We start from the raw sequence: 22,880 nt of genomic DNA on the forward strand, positions 1-22,880 counted from the left end.
GGACCCCTGCATTTTCCTCATTCAGCAGCCAGAAAGATGTTTTTAAAAAATGCAAATTTGATGTCATTTCCCTGCTTAAAACTGATCAGTGGCCTCCTATTAACCCTTATAACAAGGACCAGAATCCTTACCATGGTTCACGAGGCCCTTCTGCATTGCCGTCTTCTCAGCACCTAGCACAGCTGTGTAGGAGTTTTAAAATGTGTATCTGTGTAACAAATCATGTGATCCCCTCATGCCCACATAAATGCACAGGTCTCTCCCGTAGCCTGGCTTCCTCTGCTGCAGGGACATGCTGCTGTTTTGCAAGGGCTGGGGAAGCAAGCACCAGCCAGGTTCAGAGAGCCAGTTGTCTGCAGACAGGGTTCGTTTTCTTAGTCTGGCCACTGAAACGATTGTTTATCAACAGGAACCTGTGGTGAACATCACTTTGCTTCCTTCTCTGGCAGCAGCTACCTCAGAAACCCAGCCAAAGGCTCGTTGGGTCTTGCCCTTAGATCTCATGTCCACACACTTCCCTGTTCAAAACTCTAGGAGCCAGGTACAGGAAACCCAACCTCTCCTGGGAAGCTGCATCAGTGGCTTTGGCGGGTCATAGTGCAGGCAGAGCACTAATCACCAGGGCCCACCCTGCAGTACTCACGCAGTTGGCCTCCAGCACTTCCGGCAGGGCTCTTGGAAACAAGATCTGTGGCAACAACTGGGAGTCAATGCCGAGCTTCTGGCCACACACACCAGTCATCCTCACCCTTCCCCCATCTTGCCAGTCCTTTCAGGACTGGATCTTCAGTCTTAGGCTGCTGTGAACCCTAGCAGGACAGAGCCCAGACTGTGTGCTCCCTGCAGCACAGTGCCCCTGTGCCAGCTAGGAGCTCAGCTACAGTGGGTTGCATGAGTCGTGAGTTTTGGGTCAACATATTCCTACTAGTAAGCACTGTCTACACCTGAGAGCTATTCCTGAAAGATTTTGTGGTTTAGAGAGGGCCATGATGAGTATGTTTAGAGTACTGATAAAACGTGCTTCATAAGAAAAAATTAGAATGCCTCCTGCTAATGTTTTTGGAAGCTGCTCCCATCAAGCATCAGCAACTCTAGTGAAGCATGGTCAACCTGGAGATCTGAAAAATTCAGACAGGTATTTGACGAATGTTTACCTTTTTGTTACTTATAAACCACTGATAAATAATTTAAGACTTTACAAATATTATTACAGTATTTCTCTTAAGATGGGATATACTATGCTTCAGTAGCCAATAAATGTCAAAATCTCAGTGGCTCACCTTAGCAAAGGTTTATTTAATGGCCATGTCAAGATCCAGTTTTTTTTTGAGACAGGGTCTTGTTCTCTTGTCCAGGCTGGAGTGCAGTGGTGTGACCACAGCTCACTGCAGCCTCGAACCTCTTGGGCTCAAGCAGTTATCTCACTTTAGCCTCCCAAGTAGCTGGTACGTGTGCCACCACATCCAGCTGATTGATTTTTTATTTTTTTGGAGAGGCAAGTTTATGCTATGTTGCACAGGCTGGTCTTGAACTCCTGAACTCAAGCAATCTTTCTGTCTCGGCCTCCCAGAGTGCTGGGACTATAGGCGTGAGCCACCACACCCAGCGTCATGGTCCATCTTGAACTGTGCCGAGGGCGTTGGAGATAAAGGACTGGGAGTCCCTGAAGCTTTTGTCAGACCTGCTCCTGTCTCATTGCCAGAACCAGTCTCGTGGCCCCAAACCGCAAGAGGAGCTGGGGAGTAGAGGATATACTTCCGTGGATATGGGGTGAGCACTAACAGTATTTGACACATTGATTACCTATCAGCATTGTGATTAACTGCTGCCCACAGAGTGCTTACCTAGGACCAAGCACTTTATTCACATCTTACTAATCCTCACAGAAATCCAAAGAGGTGGGCGCCATTTCACCCCATTTCACACTTGAGGAGATTGATGCTCAGAGCTGTGAAGAAACCGAGGAGGTAACACATGTAGACTGGGTCTAGTTAGCATCCTCACCAGCTCTGTCTGATTCCAAAGCCCAGCTGGGCTTTTCCACTCCACCAAGCCCAAAACAGTGTTACTACTTCATTAACACAGGTTTCCTCAGGCTTTCCGTATGTCAGTATTTTGACCTTGTGGCTGTATGCACTTGAGAGCAATGCACCTGCCTTGCTTTAAGCAGATTTGATAAGAATTCTTCCTCCCATCGTTGCCCTGTCAGTGGTGCTAAACTTCACCCACTACGCACTCCTGAGCCTCTGCAGGTGAAATGGTTGAAAACAGCTTCCCAGTGAAAGAATCTGGATTCAGCCATAGCATTGCAGGAATGCCTCATTTCAATCACCTGATAACCACCTGATTACAGTGGGTTTGCAGGACTCCCTTGCAAACCCACTGTGACAGCTGCAGCCTCACAGACTTAACTGCCAAGTGCACAAGCTTCCTTATGCCAAACACTATATGTCTTTGTGGCTTTTACTGTCCCTGGGACCTGGTCAGTGCAAATGATGGCCTTTTACCCTATTGGCAATCACAGGAGACTAACATTTCCTTCAGGAATGCCTCCACTTGAAATGTACATGCAGGATGTTGAGAATGGATTTTAGGGCCTTGATTATTTACCACTTGTAGAAAGCATTTTATTTCACAAGGAACAAGTTGTGTTTCAGCTTACAGAGACCCTGTGGCCAGTGGTACTCAACCTTGGCTGCACCTTAGAATCCTCCGGGAGCTTCTAAAAATCCTGATGCCCACGGCCACTCCCCAGACTGACCATTCATTCACAAGCTCTGCGGGCGGACCCCAGGCATCAGGATTTCGTAGAGCTTCCTCAGTGATTTCAAGCTGCTGCTAACTTAACGCCCTCCACTGTAGACTGATTTTTGCCAGAATCAGCAGGGTGTAGAGAAGCAAGGAGAAAAAACAAGAACTTTAGGAATTGTTAGCCTGACACTAGAGCCAAACTCTCCTGAGGAATTCAAATTAGTTATCGTCACCTTTGTTTCCCCATAGCAAGTACAGCCAACATAAATGTCAATTAATTAATTGAAAAATGTACCCAAAGCTGAGCAATGTAAGGCCCTCCAGCCTGGAACCATGTGCTTTTCAAAGTTGAGAGTGGTGTTTTTGTCTTGGCTTGTTGCTGACTAGCATATATTTTTAAAATCATGATGCTTTAAGATACGTGCCAAGAGATAATGTTTTTATTAAATCAAAATGCTGTATAGATATTAATGACTTAGTTGTGGAAAATGTCATTAAAACATAGTTGTCTTCTCTTTGAACAGGGCCTTCAACCTTTTTAAGCTCTGAGGGTTGGGTGGGGGAGTTTGTCAAGAAAAAACTATGATGTGGCTGTACAAAGGTTTTAAATTGTGCTCTATGAAAATATATTACAAATGTGTGGTTTGTTTTTTTTTTTTTTCCCTGAGATGGAGTCTTGCTCTGCACCCAGACGAGTGCAGTGGTGCAACCTTGGCTCACTGCAACCTCTGCCTCCCAGGTTCAAGCAATTCTCCTGCCTCAGCCTCCCGAGTAGCTGGGATTTCAGGCATGTGCCACCACACCCAGCTAATTTTTGTATTTTTAGTAGAGACAGGGTTTCACCACGTTGGCCAGGCTGGTCTGGAACTCCTGACCTCAGGTGATCTGCCCGCCTTGGCCTCCCAAAGTGCTGGGATTACAGGCATGAGCCATCACACCCGGCCTACAGATGTGTTTTATTTTAATAAACTTGCAAAGGGAGAAGTCTTGCTGCATTAAATAATTTACTTAAAAGCTTGGAAATAATGTTATACATTGATGTGAGGTTTTTTGCTTATTTTAAAAAGGTATTTGTTGCCACCATCCCAGAAATGGGAGGTGGCTGTACCCCTTACTTACCTGGTGGCATCTGAGTTCCACTTGCCATCTCTTTCCACAAATGACGAGAAAGCACAGCAAGCCTAGCTGGCTCTGCAGCTTTCCATGGGAACTTTGTCTTCCCCCGCCATGTCATCATGCTGTCAGGAGTTAGAAACTTACAAAGAGTGAATGTGGGGTGTGGGCTGAAGTCCTTTGGACATTAGGCCAGGATTTTTCATAGTGACGCGATAAACACTCACTCCTCATGGTGCACTAACTCATAGATGATTTATTGCCGTAAGTAACTAAACAAGAGACAGGCTGTGGTTTTGGTCAAGACAATCGGCATTCTCTCTCCAGGGTTCGCCAGTTGCATCTACGTAAAGCCTTAATACTTTCTGGACGATATAAACACATAATAGTCACAGCATACATGGGTAACAACTTGACCAATGTTACACTGATTAAAATAGCACATAACAAGGGTGCCAGCCAGTCCCGACGCCCTGAAATGACAGAAGTAATGTGTGTGCCTATGATGTGCTGAGTACAAAACCTTTAAAAACAACTTTTTGGCATTAATACTAACACAGCATACTTCCTTGAACGTTCTGCAAGAGTAGGTGCAGACACAGAATTACTTCTTCATTTCCAGATTACCAGTATCTATAGGACTATTTAGAGAAAAGCTGGGAGGCAGAGTACCTCCCCTTCCCGATGTCGTTTTATTTGCCAAAGCAGAAGAATCTAAGGGGTTTAGGTGGAGGAGGGCAGCTGACAGGGCTCCTGGAGGAGTTAAGTCACCAAGTCGCTGCAGAGGATGGACATTGCCCCACAAGGTGTGGGATGAACAGCAGCCTTGGTTTGTGGCCCAGGGTGTCCGTGGATTTGACCCGAATGCTCCCTGGAGGCCCTGTGGTGGGACAGGCACTGGATGGTCCAGACCCTCTGGCTGGAGGAGTGGTGGAGCCAGGACTGGGCCTCCAGTCATGAGGGCTAGAAGAAATAACCCGACCTCTTGCATTCTAACACTGGGTCATTAATGACACCTTTCCAGTGGATGTGCAAAAACCAACACTGTCAGGAACTTGGCCCTGGGAGGGCTCAGGTGAGCTCCCAAGGAGAGGTCAAGCCAAGCCAAAGGGTAGCTAACACACAACACCAGGGAAACCAGCCCCCAAACCAGCTGTTGGTAAGATGCCTTGGGTTTGGCAACTCACCTAGTTTTAACACAAATTGCCCGAGACTCAGTTTTCTTAAACCGTACCAAGCTCTCTGATTTCCTCAGCATCCCCGTTCCTGGCATCCTCTCCAGGATTGGAGTGCCCAGTGCAAATCCCCACTGGGGCCCTGCTGTGGCTGGCAGGACCATTCTGCATAGCCTCGCCCTCCACACCCACCCCACACAGCTGGCCACCAGGGGACAGCTGTTCTCCCTTGTTCTCTTGGACAGGGCCCTTCATCTCCTCGGAGACTCCACCCTCCTGCTGCTGTCCTGAAACACAGTTTCCCATGTCTCCAGCTTTGGAAGACTGGTCTTCTAAATTCTTCTCATTTTCTTCTGCTTGTCGTTTGTCTCTGGCGCTGAGTTTACCTTTCGATTTCCTCATCTGCTTGTTGTGCATTTCTTCTCTGGAGAATCGCCACTGAAACTAGAAATCAGAGCAAATGGGGATAAATAACAAGCCTCTGGGAACCCAGAGCTTCACCCGAAGCCTTGTTTGCATTCATACCCACACCATGTCTGAGTGAGACATAAAATTCCCAGCATCCTCCAGCCAAGCAGTACAGGCACCAAACTTGAATCGCACCCAATCACATCACACCCACCCCCAGAGCCTCCACCATGCCTTCCAGGATGTGTACTTTAGAGGTAGATTTCAGGTTCTGTGGGGGCAGAGGAGTATTTCTTTTGACTGGCTCTATACCAAAGGCCCACAGAGGAAAGGGCTCCTGAAGTCCTATCATTTGGAGGGCCAGGATGGACAGGAGATGTGAGGCCTGCCCCCAGTGAGAACCAGAGCTGCAGCCACTCATTTCCATTCTGAGCAGGCTGAGGATTACCAGCCATGGGGCTGGCATTCTCTCGCTAGGTCACCTGAGTAAGGCAGGGCCCAGAACATGGGGCGGACACTGTGCTGTACAGCTCAGATCCCCATACAGGACTGGCGGGCCCACTCCCCAGCTAGCCCGATAGCCCTTCGCTGACCACCACCTCACAGAAGGTCACACCAGGGCAACCTACAACCAGTGACTGCCCCAGGTGGGATACAACAACTCATTTCCTGATCCCAATTTGGGACAATGCAAACGCCATCCCAGCTCCAAGCCAACGTGGGGGATTGTGACTGCATCACAGCCCAAATTCTCCCTCTGCCCGCTCCTGTACCGACAAGTGTTCCTAAAGTAACTCCCTCTAAAAACTTCTTTACCCCAAATCTCAGAGGCCGCTTCCCAGGGGGCCCAGCCTGCAACCAAGCATTTCCTGGTGTGGCCGGGAAGTCAGAGGCTCAGAGTCCCAAGGTCACGCAGCCAGTAATAGAGCTGGGCAACAACCAGGGTCTCACCAAATCTCTGGAGCAAGACCACCCGAGAGAAAGCCCCAGCTCAGCCACTGACTGGCCAAGTTTCTCAATCTGAATTTCTCATCTCAGTGGCCCAGAGTGCACACAAGGTTTTAGTTTTCACTTCCCACCGTGGCCACTGCCGTGTGCTTCAGCTGCATCGTGTTGGTTTCACCAAATAGGCACTTAAATCTTAGATCTTATATAATTGAAAGAAAAAGAGAACTCTCTGTTCCTATGATTTCTTGCTGGGCTCGAGAAGGGAGCCCAGGAATGCAGTTGCACCATCAGTGGGAAATGATTTCTTAAGGCTTTACCATGTTGTAAATCATTCTGAGCGCTTTGCTAGGAAAAACCAAAAATGTGCTATGTAAATGTTTAAAAACCTGCCATTTTTGTAGTTTTCCACAGTAGAGATCTATTTCCTCAGATAAAACATTTGCCTAAACACAGAATTCTGAGATTTAATACATTTTAGGATTCTTGGATTTAGCACCTTTTAGATAAGAATGGTAATGGAATGTTCCATTAAAATAGAGAAACATGAGTGAAATACATGTTGAGGTTAGGATTTAACATTTATCTGGTCCTTTCACACACCCCATACCCCCCAAAATCCCCAAATGAGTTCCCTTACAATGTTGGATGGGTTTCTCCTTTGACCTCTTTTGAAATGTCTCATACTATAGCTGCAGACTTCCCCTAGGAGATGGGTGGAGCTTCTTCCACCCAAACTGGGAGGATCCCAATAATGGAATCGCTCTGTAGGGTAAGCGGTGTCTCAGACCCACCTCCTCCTTCATCCAAGCCTGCCAGGCAGGCATCTCAAGGCTCCAAACCCACCAGAGGAGGCCACTGATTTTAGCCCTCAGCATGACCGTGGCTACCTCCACCAAACCTCCATAGTTTCCAGGCACCGTGTTATGGTTCATAACTGCTGCCCTGTGCTAGGCAGCTGCTGTTGCTATTCCAGCTCAAATGTAAGAGTCTCTCTTTTTTTTTTTTTTAATGGATGTTCCAAAACAGAGCCTCTTCACATTTTATATCATTTTACATGTCTTTAGAAAAAGACCAGTGAAGCCTACCTGTGTAATACAGTACTCCGAGAGGCAGTCGGCTCTCAGGGAAGTCAGAGGAAGTTTTACTGGTGCCAAAAAAGTGGTGATTGTTTTGGCTAAGAGGCCTTAAGTGCCAAAATGTCAAAGCATTCTTGTATAGGTTCAAATCCTAGTGCTGGCACCTGTTAGCTCTCAGTCCTTAGGCAGGTTATGAATCAGAGTTTCAAGTTACTGATCTCTAAAATGGTTGTCTCTGCCTCCAGGGCTGCGATGCACACCTCCAGGGCCCCATTCATATTGTATTTCATGTGAGTAGCGCCCTCTGCTGTTGTGCAGTGTACTACTGAGGACAGTTCCACCACGTGCTCGACCTTCCATGTAATAGGAGCCCAGATACTGTCTCAGGGGCTGCTCTTGCTAAATAAACAACAGAGCTTCCATAGTTTCCTCTGGATGCCTGGCCATATCCAGTTTCCTGTAGAAGATCACATCTTGTTGATCTCCTGATACAATACAAAACGAGAACACAAACAGTAGAAAACAAACAGCAAAAACTGTTTCAGATCCCAGCAATTCAAAAAGGAGACGTCTCAGAAAGCAAGAGGAGGCCTGGAGTGTGCCAGATTTCAGTTGAGCCTCTGAGGTGAGGTCTAACATCCACACCACTTAAAGGCAGGCAGTCCAGCCTGGGGAATGGACTCCATGTTTTGAGCAGGACCGGGGGAGTCTCTGAGCTTAACCAGCAAGCCGCAGATAAAACAGGCTGCACCGAGTTGGCCTTCCCAAGCCAGAGCATCTGTGGCAGTTGGGTGTGTCACCAAATCCAATTAGCTGCCCAATTCAGAAATAACTGTCTAAAAGAAAAAAAGAAACCCTTCACTTTACAGCAGTGTGTGTCCAGAGTTCCATGTCAGCAGGAGCCCATGGATTTAATTTGCATATTTTAAAAACTGCCCATTATGTGCCCACTTCAAGTAGTTGAGCTGGAAGGAAGTCTTCCCCTGAATCGTAGAAATCACCTACTCCCTTTGAAGGAGTTTAATATTTGCCTTGAAAATCACACGTACACAGAGGTTTCTTTCCAGTGCTGAAAAGTCTTGATTAGAAAATTCTGTCCATGTTGCTGATTGAAAGAGGACTAAATATGCCACATCCTTGTTGTGCCAGTCTTGCAATTTCTTAAGTTGTAATGCTGGACATACTACGTATGTCCTCGCTCAGAAGTTGATTACTCATTCACTGATTCAACAAGTATCTGTTGAGCACCAATTAAAAGGTCTTAACAGGAAAAAGGTCTTTGCTCTTGTGGAGATTATGTCTGACTCTGTCTGGAAAGGATAAAATAATGATCACAAATAACTAAAAGCCCAGAGGAGAGCTCTGAAGGAGAAGAACATGGTTCTTTTCCAGTGTAGTACAAAGGAGTCTGGTTTGGTATAAAAGGAGACAGCACTATCCTGAGAAAAGGATGCTCGAGTAGAGCTAGAAAGGAGGAGAGTGTCCTTGGTAGAGGGGACACAGAAGAGCTGGAGGCCACAGAGAATGGGAGGCTGGCAGAGGAGGTAAGAGGGGCCAGATCCCTTGGGGCCTTGAAGGCAACAGTACTGATTTCCATCTTTGTCTTCAGAGTCATACAAAACATGAACTCCTTTGAGCAGTGGGATGACAGGATTCAAGTTGCCTTTTTAACAGATCACTTGGGCTCTGAATAGAGAACCTATTTGAAGGGGACATCTGTTATTAGGAGACTGCAATAGCTGAGGCGAGTGATGGTAGAGAAAAGTGGAGGGATTCCAGAGCCTCTGGGACCTAACACAGATGGGTCTTAAGGATAGATTGAATATAGGGGAAGGAGAGGGGAGGGTCAGCAGGGACAGCCCCTAAGGGGTGATGCCATTCCTCTAGATAGGGTGGCGGTGGGCCAGGTGGGCCAGGTATGGGGAGGGGGAGAGTCATAGGTTTGCTCGAGCCACAGCATGGATGGAGCTGGAGTCTTGGGGCACAGTGAGGGCTGAAAATGCAGGTGGAATGGTCACTGGCACAGAGGTGGTAAAAGATTTTCTAAGGAAGAGGCAAGAGTGAAGGGAGAAATGGGGCTGGGTCTGAACCCTGAGGAACTTAGTGGGAAACCAGGAAAATGAGGTGGGAAAGAACCAAGAGAAAGCTGCTTCAGGGATTGGGGGTGGTCCCAGCATCAGGGCTGCAAGAGCTCACGCATGATGAGGACTAGATGGAGTGACTCGGTCACCAGGGGACACAGGCCTGTGGGAGCAGGATGCTGACCCATGTCAGCTGAGGAGTGAGGAGGGGACACCCAGTGCAGAAGATTCTTCCAAGGAGTCTGGCTGTGAAGCCCCCTCTCTGGAGGACTCTTATCTGTGAGGTGACCAAGAGGGTCTCGTGTAGAACAAGTGCTCCACACCAGTCACCTACAGTCTTGGAATGAGGCAGGAAATCATTAGGTACAAAGAAAGAGAAAGCAGTCTACCCAGATGAGTACAGCTGCTTGGGATGAGAAGTTTTTACTGACTGCAAAAACAGTGAGTCCCATCCTCTCTGAATTTTCCCTGAGGAAAGTCAGTTCTACCTTATTACAACAGCTTTTATAAATCTACCTCTAAAATCTCCCTGCCTACTCAAGTTTCCACTGATTTGTCCCCCTGCATGCGATGCCATGACCTTCACACCACCATCCAACCACGTGTCTCTCCTTTGGAATCTGTGTGCCCCACCATCAGGAAGCTGTTAGGCAAAGGTGGCACCATCTCCCCTTTGTAAGGCTGCAGCGGGTGTCTGTCAGCATCTGACAGGGGCCCTCGTGTGCTGCGTGTTGAATGTCGCACTTGCTGAATGCATGCAGTCCCTGTGAGCCTGTGACTGAGCGGAAACTGACAGCGCTCTGCAGCTGATCCATCTTCCAGCTGGTGGCTGCCTGCTCCTGGTGGTTGATGGTGGGCTGGCAGTTGCCTTCTGGTCCACTGTGCCATCACCTGTCACATTACACCTTCAGAGCCTGGATAAAGACCTTCCTCCACACTCCAGCCCATCTGGCTTCAAGTCACCATTGCCTTGGCACTCCTTCCACAAGTGGGCTCCCCCTGGAGTTGTTGGCTGGTGAGGGGCTGCTCCAATCTGTTCATTTGCTTGATGCTCCTTCCCAGGGCTCTGTGTCCAAAGAACACGAGGAACCAAGCGTGAGGAACGCAGGGGTGATGCCAAGAGTGAGGAGCCGAGCAGGTCAGGCAGGCCCTGCCAAGAGTGTGGCCTCAGCCATCAAAGGTACAGTGAGCTGAATCCAGGTGATGCCTGACTGAGGCTTTGGTGGGTCCACTCGACTCACTGGCTTCTTCCCCAGCAAGGTGAAAACATCCTCAGGAAAAGCAGCACAGACCGCTCAGGGCGGGGTGGGAAGCATCAGAATCATCTGGCACAAGAGTTGCCGACACTTGCACCTCGTACAACCCTTGTGCTCACCTTCAGGAATCACAGAGAAGACTCTCTGAGAAGGCCAGTCTCTGCGACTGTGTTTCTAGGGTAGTTCAGAGTCCAGAGAGGGGGGCCCTGGGCATCTCTGAGGACAGCCTGGCCTGAGGACTTGCTGCCACCGGCCACGGCTAGCATCACCAGCTGTCCCACGGAGGCCTTTGGGTCTAGGCCTGTCATGAAGAGATTCTGGCAGGGTCTCTCTGCCCAGGTCACCACACTTTTAATGTCCTAAGGAATCTAACATGGCAGGCCAGAGCTCCAACTAGCTGGTAATGAGATGAAGACATAAAGAAGCTGGCCATGAACTCAAGCCATCCCCACGCTGTGGTCAGGCTGCAACTGACTTTGTGCCCTTCTTTTCATCCTAGTGGGAATATCTGGCAGAGGCTGGAGCCTCCAGAAGAGCCTCTCTCCTCCATCCTTCTGGCCTGCCCAGCAGGACAGTGGCAGACAAGGCACTCCAGCCCCCTTGGCTGTCCCGTGTTAGCAGCCTGCGATGTGATTCAGGTTGCCAGGGGCTCAGGTGTTCCTTGGGCTCTGCGAGCCCTTGTAAGCTAGAACAGGCTACCCCCTCAAATGCTGCAGAAAATCCACTGAAGATGAAGCCCTGCTGAGGAAAACCTAGGAAGGCCATCAGAGTCTCTTACCTTCGATTCCTTCTTCTTGATTTTCTGAGGTAGACACGGTCTCTGAAGAAAGACAATTTGCTTGGTGGATACACTCCCCTCACTGTAACACACAGAGCTGAGAATGAGCCACTTTATGCCTTAGAGGAACCCAAAACCTGACGCAGATGTTGCCATCCCTAATTTCATCAAAGCAGACCACCCACGGGATTATGACAGGTTAGACATCAAGAGGTGCCTGCTCTACTCTCCTATGCCCAGGCATCCAGCCTTGCTTCCAAGGGGCTACCTCAGATGCCCAACAGAAGCTTTTTGGGTATCCCTACAAAGTGAGCTTCCTAGCTGGACATGCCCGTTCTCTTAATGGGAAGTAACAGCATCTTGGCCAAATGAGGACACACTGGCTGCTTCAGTGGATCTTCAAAGGGGCGGGAGCCTCTTCCACATCTGTCTCTGGTAATGATGGGCAGGTAGATAAGGACCTGGGTGATGAGCTCAGCCCTCCAGCTGCTACAGGACTGTGGGCAGAGGTCATGGCTGCACCCAGGGTCTCAGCCATGCATGACTCCTGCAGGCACAGCAAAGACTGCACAGCACCAGGCAGGCCCTGGAAGGCAGTGCCTGTTAACCAACTCTGGCTCACATGAACAAAACAGGTGAGGGAGGGGCAGCTCGTATCTTACAATACAGTGAATACTCTCTTCCCAGGAAGGCAGGACCCCGGAGCTGCCTTTAAAGATGATAGAAATATTGTAAAGAAGATCACCGTGTTTTTTTTCCCCTGCTTCCACCCTTCTGATGATTTTGTATTTTATTTTTAATTTACAAATAATAATTGTATATTTATGGGGTAGAGTGTGATGTTTTGATATATGTTTACAATGTGGACTGATTAAATCACGCTACTTAACAAATCTATCACCTCACATACTTAGCATTTTTTGTGGTGAAAACATTTAAAAGCTACTCTTTTAGGAATTGTAAAATATACAAGGCATTATTGTTTATAATAGTCACCATTCTGTGCAATAGATGACCAAGGCTTATTCCTCCTAACTGAAACTTTGTACCCTTTGATCACTATCTCTCCTTTGCCCATCCGCCCCACTCCCTAGCCTCTGGTAAACACCATTCTACTCTCTACTTCTATGAGTTCAACCTTTTTAGATTCCACATATGAGAGAGAGAGTATAAGGTATGTCATTCTGTGCCTGGCTTGTTTCACTTAGCATAATGTCTTCCAGGCTCATCCTTGTCACAAATAACAGAATGTCCCCGACCCCCCCTTTTAAGGCCGAATAGTATTCCACTGTGTGTGTGTGTGTGTGTGTGTGTGTATACATATCACATTTTTTTTTTATCCATCCATCTGATGAAGGACACCTAAGCTGCTTCCATTTCTTAGCTGTTGTGAATATTGCTGCAAGGATCATGAAAATGCAGATACCTCTTCTGCATACTGATTTCAATTCCTTTGGATATATACCTAGAAGTGGGATTACTGGATCATGTGCTAAGTCTATCTTTAGTTTTCTGAGAAACCTCTGTACTATTTTCCATAATGGCTATATGAATTTACAGTCCCACCAACAGCGTGCAAGGGTTCTCTTTTCTCTACCTTGCCAACACTTATCTTTTGTCTTTTTGATAGTAGCCATCCCAATCAGTGTGAGGCTATATATCATTGTGGTTTTAATTTGCAATTCTTAAATCTCTGTTTTGTAAGTAAGTGTCTTTACATGTTACTGCATTCAGCTACAAAGTCTGTCAGAAAAAGGAGGGAGAGAACTAATATTTGCTCTGCACCTATTTTGTGTAGCGGCTGGGCTGGGTGATTTCACACATAATGGCTCATTTAAGCTTCACCTCAATGCTCCACGGAATCCGACTACCACTTTTATAGAAGGAAACAAGAGCTCAGCTCGAGCAGGCTGGAGATCACACAGTGAGGATTCAGACAGAGATCTTCCCAGTTCCACGCACTCTCCATTCCACCATAAGTGGTCGTTTAAGGAACAGGGAGTAGGAGGATTAGGAAGGATTATTTAGCAGATGTGAAGGTCTGAGACAGACAGACCTGTCTGTAGTCCCTGGGCTTAGATGGCTCAGAACCAGCTGGGCCTTCACATTCAAATACATTCTCATTATGAGTCTTGTCCTCTGGAAACTGACCAGGAAACTAATTCAGAGAAGCTACCGTCACTTGACCAACATGACACGGTAAGTGGCAGACTGAGGACTTGGATTCAAGTCTTCAGGCCCCAAATCCAGGGTTCTTTCTACGCCACTGCATTGCCCTATGCCTGGTGAAGTCTTGGCTGAGAAAGAACACGGTGGCTTCCAGTGGCCAAGGGGCTTAAAAGTGGCCACAGACTGGCTCCCCCTGGTGCACTGACCCACTGTGACCTAATGTGGAATCTGAGGATCCTGGTGAGCCAGAGGAGGGACTAGGAAAGACATCAATTATCACCAGGATTCTGCACTCTCAGTCACCCTGGTCACCAGCCTTGCCCATGCTGTCCATCATGGCAATTCACTCTGCAGTGGTGAATGTGCAGTAGGGCTTGGAGAATGTGGAGCTCTGGGAGCCACAGTGGGGGGGCATCCCTACTGGTCAGCAGAGAGGCGGCCTGCTCCAGGAAAAGTGCCTGACTCTGCAGACTGAGGTTCTAGGCCCAGTTTCTGCCACTTACTGGCGGGTAGCCTTAAGTATGTGACCAAGCGTCCCCTAGCCTCAGTTTCCTCATCTGCAAAATGGGAATCATATTCATGCTTACAGCCCCACAGGGCAGGACTAATTTGGATAGTAAGCCCGACATATAGATGGAGGGCCTTTTATGGTTGCTGTGACTGGGCTCAAGGGAACGTAAGCAGATCTGAGAGTGGACAAATGAGCATGAACCTGAAATTATAGGAATGCCGCAGCAAGGCCTGAAAGGCAGGCCTGTACAGTCCCTTTGTGGAGCTGGTGACCAGTGCCGTGATCTTGGGCAAGTCCCTCAACCTCCCTGGCCACACTCTTCTCAGCTGCAAAATGGGTTTAATAATAATACAATTCTACCTCACAGGATTTTTCTTTTCTTTTTTGAGGACTGAGATATTTATATATAAAGTGCCTACCTAGCCTAGCACAAGGCACATAGTAGGTGCTGAATTTCTTTTGCACTGGAGGCTCTGAACGCCCTCAGTCTGAGCAGCTCATCTTTGACATGCTGGGCAGTAATGACTCACAGAGCCCCCTGTGTGGGAAGAGGGGTGCAGGGGAATTTTCTGGGTGACGGTGGTTAAGAATGTGAAATTCTGGCTCTGCTGCTTCCCAGTGGGAGAGTTTACATAACTACCAGCCTCTTGCACAGGATTAAATAATTTATAGACATGAGGTGCTCATTAGGAACAGTGACTAGCACAGAGGAAGTGTTCAATAGAATCCTAATGATTACTGTTATTGTTACCTGGTAGTCTTGACGACGGGAGTTGGTAGCACACAGGTGAGCTGCCAGCCATAGGCCGCCAGCGAGTTCAGCAGGGGCACGTAGTCTGTCTGCACTTCGACACCCTGGGGGAACAAGGCCAGCATTAGGGCTGCTGCTGCCACAAGCCAACTCCCAAGCGACGAGGGGACTATTCCATCTGCCGATCCAGCAACGCAGAAAAGAAGTGACGGTGCCCACCCGCTCAGAGGCTCCTGCTCCAATGCTTGCTGAAGACTTTAAAAGTTTGGAGTCAAACTGCCAACATGGGATTTCTATCTGGGCCCCATTTCAGTCTGTGATGTCAGCAAGGAATTACAGCCAAAAGATTAATCCATTAATTTTGTTTGATTCTCGTCTGGTCAAATAGCCTCCTGTGAGTGTCACTGACGAAGCCTAATGGTTGCGCCCCTGAGCGGTATCCAGGGCATGTAACTACACGTGCTGCTCTGGATGAGTTCAGAGTGTGTTGTGAGGAGTTAGCTTACATTTGACAAATGATCAAGTCGTTTGTGTCCAGCCACAGTAGCAACACGCACATGCACACCCACACGTGTGTGCACACGCAGCAGCCGCTTTGCCTGTGTTATGTGCCCCGCCTTGCAGGGATAAATGAATGCTGCCATGTTTTATTTCAAATTAGGATCTGGGGGAACTAACATTTGTCTTTCAATGAAAAAACTCAGCCCCCTGCTGGCACAGGGAGAGAGCCCTGACGTGAGGCCCCTGCACTGGCTTCCACCTCTGTAGGCATTCTCACTGCAACAGGCCTCATTTCTTACTCTGGGCTCCTCACTAACACTGAAAGTGTAGCCCCCACCCCCGCCCTGTGTGTAACTGGACTCCCCATCCCTCATAGTTTGGCTTCCGAAAATCTCAATTATGTATCTAGATTCCTTCCACCCTATATGCCCACAAAGTTCATTTACCAGGTACTCTAGAGCCATGATGGGTGCAAAGGCACGGCCCTGGCCCCTGGAGTTCACAGGCTAGCAGAGGCAACAGCACAAACATGCCAGGAACTGAAAACCTAAGGGCTCTCTGGCAGGGCCATGAGACTGTGAATGCCAGCAGAGGTGGGAGAGATCCCAGCCAGTCAAAGCAGGCTTCCTGGGGCAAAAATTAGAAGGCAAAGCCAGGCCTAGAGTGCCAAGGTCTGTGGTCGGCTTAACTCAGAGGCAGCGCACATGACTATGGTCTGGAGTGCTCCACCCAGAAGGTGGCCATGTGTGGTGAGTGGCTATCCTGCTGGCGGCCCTTTGGGAACAAAACCAGCTCATCTGGATACCCTGGGTGAGTGGGATGGAAGGGAGAGGAGGAACAACCTACCTACCCTGCCTCTTCAAATGGCTTTTAAAGCTTCTATAACTGGACACCAGTTCCAGAGTGGCTATCAAGTCACCTGAACCCTTGGCGACTAACTTATCCCTCAGCAGCCTCAGTTTCCTCAGCTGTATAAAATGGGTACTGGCCTAGGACAGTGGTTCCCAAAGCATGGGCCCCGAGCCGGCAGCATCAGTATCACCTGGGAACTTGTTAGAAGCCCAGATTCACAGGGCCCCATCCCAGACCTGATGAATCAGGAACTCTGGGAGTAGGGCCCCGGAATCTGTGTTTTAAAAAGCCCTTCCCAGTAGTCCTGATACAGCTAAGTCTGAGAACAACCGCCTAGATAATCACGTAGGTCCCTCCTGACAAAAGAAAAGTCTGTAATTCTGTGGCCAGAATGTATCAGCTGTTGTCACAAATCTAACTGTTCCCATCATTCTCCATGTGAGAAAAAAAAAATTTTTTTTAAAGGATCAGCTCTGTTAGAAATTCTGCTGCACTGCAAGGGAATGGACGGAGCAAGGGGAGAAAAGAAGGAAAGTGCTAAGGTTTGAATGTGTCCACCAAAAAGTTTCCACGTGTTGAAAACTTAATCCCCAATGCAACGACATTGAATGGTGAGGCCTCATGGGAGTGTTTAGGTCAGAAGGGCTCCACTCTTGTGAATGGGTTAATGCCAACTCAGGCAAAGGGCTTGAGGCTACAAGTTCAGTCTCCTGCTCTCTCCCCCATTCTCTGCCCCTCTGCCATGGGATGACGCAGCAAGAAGGCCCTCACAAGATGCCAGGCCCTCGACCTTGGACTTCCCAGCCTCCAGGACCAGGAGCCAAGAACTGTCTGTCCTTTATATAAATTGCCTGATATCAGGTATCCTGTTATAGTAGCACAAGTGGACTGAGACAGGGCAGAAGTGGAGAAGGGGAAAGGGAAAAAGGAAACTTAGTAAAGGAAGGGGGAAAGGAGGAGGGAAGGGAGGAAAGGAGAGAGAGGTATAAGAATAATCTGTTTACAGGAGGGGCTAGGAGAGAATGCCATTCTGGTCCCTTCCCTGAAGCCCCTATCAGGCCAGAGACGGCCCAGCAGTTGTAACCATCCTTTCTGCCTGGCCTCCAGGCACACGCATGCCTCCCTTCCAGATGAGCACAGCCTGTATTCCTCCTGCTGGGTGCCACGCTCACCACCTGCTGAAGGAGCCCTGAGGTTGCTTTATCCTGAGAATCCCTGCCCCCATCCCCATATTCCCAGTTTAAAGAGAGGAGGAAAAACAATTTTAAATCCACACTCTCAAGCTTTGCGAGGTTATGATTACTTGGGCCTATCAAGAATAACCTTCCCACTTTATCAAGCACTGTGACAAACCCACCACAATCAGACAGTAGCCATGGCAACCAGGACAAGCTTTGGCGCCTCACAAAGCCCTGAGTGGCAGAATGGAGTCCTTTTATTGGTGGCTGCATCCCGGGCCGGGTTTTCTCTGTGGGCACCCAGAGCTGCGAGACAATGAACGACCCCTGCTGCAGCCCAACCCGCCTGCTTAGACAGACTGCAAACCGGCTGCTTCTATTTTGCTCCGTTTTATTTCATTTTGTCACTCTCTTAACGAAAAAAACAGTGGGATTTCTCCCAAACATTTTTTTCCCCTCAGGGTAGGAGATGTCAGCCAGAGGGTACCGAATCATAAAGACCAAAAGCAAAAGGGAAAACACAACAAAACGTACCCCTGCTTGAGAGAGCTGAAGGTTCAATCTCACGTGTTAATTTCTGGCCATCACATGGTGCGTTGACAAGTAAAATACAAATGGTAGGGGTGAGATGTTGCACTCTGCCAGACTCTCCCACTCCAACTATCTGGGATGGTCTTGGCTTAATTAATGTTAAATGTGATTTTCCGTTAAGCATCTATCATAGCCCTTTTGCATATTTATCAATATAGTAAAGAGATGGCATTTCTAAAATACGAGATGAGCCTGTCAGTGAAAGACACTTTTAAGTCCATTAGCTAAGAAAGGTGGTAGGAAACATATCCGGATGGAGGGCTTTCTTTGATCTGCTTTTTTGTGACACTCCAGTGAGGAGAGAAGAAAGCATCAACAGCACTCAAAAGCCAGCCTGCTTCTCAAACAAAAAGACATTTCTTTCTCTGAGTAGGAGCAAAAATTTTAATTAACTCTCCACTCTCCTGTGGTGGATACGTAATCTCCGATCACACCTGGAGTGTTAAAAAATGGAGACTATCCTGTGGTTTTTCAACTCGTATAAAAGGAATTCATTTGTATTTATGGCTCTTTTTTCCTTTGTTCCCTATAATCTCTCCAGTGATTGCAAATCAACTGAAGAAATAGACATCCTACACAACCTTTCTTTACCCTCCAAAAATCAGGACAACAGAATGTAGAGTTTACTAAGAAATGCATTTGTCTTTTGATCATTTTAAAGATCCTCCATGCAGGGAAATAATTAGGAATTCATACATTGGTCCAGTGAGAAAGTGTGTATTCTGGATGTCAGTTTGCTTTTCTTTTCTCCTGTGTTTCTTCTGGGAAGCAATCTGGGAGAAAAGGAGTTTGAAAGAAAATATGTTGCTCTTTATACATGATTGTAAATGAAGACAGGAATTTGATTTCCCTTGTCTGAAAGGTGCTTGACACCACATCTGGGGTGGTCTCCATACCTGAAAACAGTGACTGGGGACAGTTTGCCTCTGTTCCTGACATCCACAGGATTGAGCCCTTGCCTTTCACCAATTAGGGTGTGTAAGGAAGAGTTCTACAAAAACTACCTCTGCCTCTTTTGTAAAATTGCTACCAAAACACTAATGCCCACAAATTACTGGCAGGGTGTGCTGATACTACTCTTATTTTACTTATCAATTTTAGGTATCCTAATTTTCTACCATGGGAAATAAAGGTTTAGTGCTCCCATATACATTTCTTATTTCCTTTTTCTTTGTGCTTCAAATGGTTATTTTGTAATTTAAATCAAAAGTCAGTGTTTGTGTTATCACAGTTTCGCAAATATTGCTCAATGCTGGGTCAAATTATGCACTATGACCATGCCTTCTTTTTTATATAACCCTCTATTTTTCCTGGAGTTAATTATTACCTCAATTGTTTTCATCTTCCTGGTTGTACATGAACCCATCACTAATTCATCCCACATGTTGCAATACCTCTATTTAATGGCCATCAATAAATATTCCAAGATCCTAAATACATTAGTTCCATTTTTCCCCACTGGAGACATCATTTCTGAACCCTTGCTCCAATCTGGTCTGGCTGCTTTCCATACCTGGGTTCTTCCTAAATTAGTGTCTATGGCTAGTATGTTCTCTTTCTTTGGTCTCCTTCTCATTTTGCAGGAACACATCCTCTAGTGACTCTCTAGGCAACAATGCCCTAGAAGTCATCTGAATCTGTGCATTTCTAAAAATGCCTTTGTCTTAAATAACAGTTTAGGTACAGAAGTCTGCGCTGAAATTGATTTATCTGTCAAAATTTTGAAAGTACCTCTGGTAGCTTCTAGATGTCAGCAATGCTATTGAGATAATCTATTCTGATTACCAATACTCTAACTGTAACCTGTTGTGTTGCTTTGAAAGTTTTTAGGATTTTTTTTTCTCCCCTAGAAGTTCCAGAATTTCATGACAACATGCTTTGGTGTGGGTCTTTTTTACCCAAAGGATTGTTCACCTGATGGCCTTGCAATCTGAAGATTCTTGTCCTTCGGTTCTGAAAAGTGTTTTTTCCCCCCTTTTGACAACTTTTCTCCCCTCCATTTTCTGTCTTTTTTTCTGGACCTGGTATTAATCAAAATGTGTGATAGATGTTTTAATTTTATTCCTTCCCCCACAATTTTCTTCCTCTTTTCATTTTGCTTTCTGAGAGATTGTCTTCCAAAATATTATATTTTTAAAATTTTCTGCTGCCCTATTTTTAAGATCCAAAACCTCTTTCTTCTCTTTTGATTGCTTCTTAACAGCATCTTGTTTTTGCTTCATGGATGCATTTATTTTATCTCTTTAAGTGGTTTCTTCTGATACCTACTTTATCTCTACAGTTCCTAGGTTGCATGTGACAGAGATGGGGAACTAGGGATCCTACCACATCATGTTAGGACTTTAAACCAATGCCCTGGTTTTCAGCTCTGCAGTTCACATCCCCCAACCTCCCATCTCCCGACCTCCCATCACATGGTGATTTCTGCTTTGAAAACCAGAGCTTTTCTTGGGTTCTGCAAGAGACAAGTGGCCCCCTTCTCATCCAGGTTGTAGCTTCCTCCATTTTGCTAAATTAGTTAGATTCCTCTATCTACTTTCTATCTTCTAAAAATTTGTTGAAATCACTCATCTTCTACTTTATCTTCTTCTAATATTTTTGTTCTTGTGGGCATCGATTTATCTACCTACCTACCTACCTACCTAAAATTGAACCTCATTATTCTTAGTAGCTATATTCTATAAAGTCATTGTGAACAGTGCATTAGTGAACATTGAACCATTGCTCATAAGAGAAATATAGGGTTAGGGTCTTGGAAGCCTCTGGTCGCAACATTTTTGCAAACTGATCAATACATAACCTTGTTTAATAGATAGTGTTGATTCATGAACATTGAACTTGCAGCCAACAGCACTATAACTCATGCCTGAACAAACTTTACCTACCACTGGTATTTGCTTTGTAAAGCACATCATAGCATTCCTGCACTTAGGAACACTAGACAACAGTACTTCATTCAACTATGCATAGGGGCTATTTTTAATAGCTAAATCACCAACAAAAAGCACAAAAACATGAAAAATGTGGCACTATGTTTACCACAAAAAGGACACTTGCTTTTAGTATGAACATTGAAACCAGGCACAATATCACCTTGTTTGACCTTAGCTAGAAATGTGCACATTAGGCAATTCAAAATTTTTGCTGTTGTGCACATGTTTGCAAATGGCCACAAAATGCCATTTGTATTGATTTTGGGGTTACAATAAATTTAGTAAGCAGATGAATTTGCAAATACAGAATCCGAGAATATGAGAATTGCCTGTATCTATCTAATTATGTCATTCTTTTAGTTTCATTTCACGGGGATTTTTCAGAAAAGAAATAGATGCCTGTGTCCAATCCCCCTCATTTAATAAAATGTTATTATTTTAATGTTTAAAGGGAACACTGGAAGGCCTTTCTAAATAACTTAGAATCCAGAAACCAAAAAATAAAAATGACAAATTTGGTTATATAAAAACTCATATGATATAAAAGACAAATGACAAAATGGAAAAATGTTTGCAGCTCATATTACAGACAAAAAAAGGGCTTGTAAAAACTGAAAAAATCCACTAGTCCAAAATTTAAAAGGGCCAAAGATATGAAGAGAGATCACAGAAAATTCAAACATCCATTAAGCGCATGAGAGAAATGCAGAATCTCATGAGAGAAATGCAAATTAAAACTATCCTGAGATACTATTTTTTCACCTATTGAACTGGTAAAAAACCCACAAGTTAGGCAACCCGCTTTGTTGCCAAGGCTGTGGGGAAGCATGCGTTCTTGTACATTGCTAGTGGAAGGGCTCATTGATTCAGCCCTCCTGGAGAACAATTTGACAGTATCTTTCAAAATTACAAACACATTTACCCTTTGACCCAACAATCTCACTTCTGGGAATTTATCCTACATATTAAAAAATGAGAACTACACAGAGTTATTCACCGGAGAGCTGTCTGCAGTAGCAGGACACTGGAAACTACTCAAGTGCCCATCAATGCTGGATTTGTATTTAACATTATGTTTCACCCAGACAACAGCTCAGAGAACTGGGCAATGGCTGCTCAGCTGTTGAGCCAGGGCATACAGGATGAGGAGGGACAGTGAGAAGGAATGAATTCTATTCTAGACACACTGAGTTTGAGGAACCTATAGAAATGTCCAGGCGGCAGCTAAATGAAACAGCCTGTGGTAGACAGAATAACGGCCCCAACAATGTCTACATCCTAATCCCTGGAGCCTGTGAAAATGTTCCCTTCACATGGTAAAAGGGATGTGGCAGATGTGATTAAGCTAAGGATATTGAGATGGAGAGTTTAGCCAGGATTATCCAGGTGTGCCCAGTGTAATCACAGGGGCCTTTATAAGGACAGGCAGGAACGCCAGAGTCAGAGGAAGAGAGGTGATGGCAGCAGCAGAGGCTGGAGTGAGCCAGGGAAGGGGCCACGAGCCAAGGAACATGGGCAGCTTCCAGAAGCTGGCAGCGATATGTAACAGATTCTCTCCTAAAAGTCTCCACAAAGAATGTGGCCCTGTCAGCACCTTGATTTTAGCCCCTTAATACTCATTTCAGACTTCTGACTCAACAAATATAAGACCATAAACTTGTGTTGTTTTGAAAGTCACTAAATCTGTGATTTGTTGCAGCAGCAACAGGAAACTAATCCATAGCTCAGGGCGAGGAAAGGGCTGGGATGGGGATAAACACTTGGAGGTGTTGCCAGACTCAGGGTAGGTGAAAACTCCTGGAGGGTTG

General features: G+C 46.4%; 2 protein-coding genes across 3 annotated transcripts in view; one reads left to right on the forward strand and one right to left on the reverse strand.

Moving 5' to 3' along the window:
• OXNAD1 (oxidoreductase NAD-binding domain containing 1) overlaps positions 1–22,880 on the forward strand; it is a 75,724-nt gene that overhangs the window by 50,370 nt on the left and 2,474 nt on the right. The gene's annotated exons all lie outside the window — the stretch shown is intronic.
• The window catches only part of RFTN1 (raftlin, lipid raft linker 1), a 203,248-nt gene continuing 184,462 nt past the window's right edge, over positions 4,095–22,880 (reverse strand). The window contains exons 8-10 of the mRNA XM_011933708.1: positions 15,018–15,121; positions 11,587–11,668; positions 4,095–5,483 (exon numbers count right to left, since the gene is read on the reverse strand). Coding sequence (XP_011789098.1) covers positions 5,088–5,483; positions 11,587–11,668; positions 15,018–15,121 — 582 coding nt within the window. The 3' untranslated portion in view covers positions 4,095–5,087. The remainder of the gene's footprint in view (positions 5,484–11,586; positions 11,669–15,017; positions 15,122–22,880) is intronic.

Source organism: Colobus angolensis, unplaced genomic scaffold (assembly GCF_000951035.1).
Source record: "Colobus angolensis palliatus isolate OR3802 unplaced genomic scaffold, Cang.pa_1.0 Scaffold129, whole genome shotgun sequence".
NCBI classification, from domain to species: Eukaryota; Metazoa; Chordata; class Mammalia; order Primates; family Cercopithecidae; genus Colobus; species Colobus angolensis.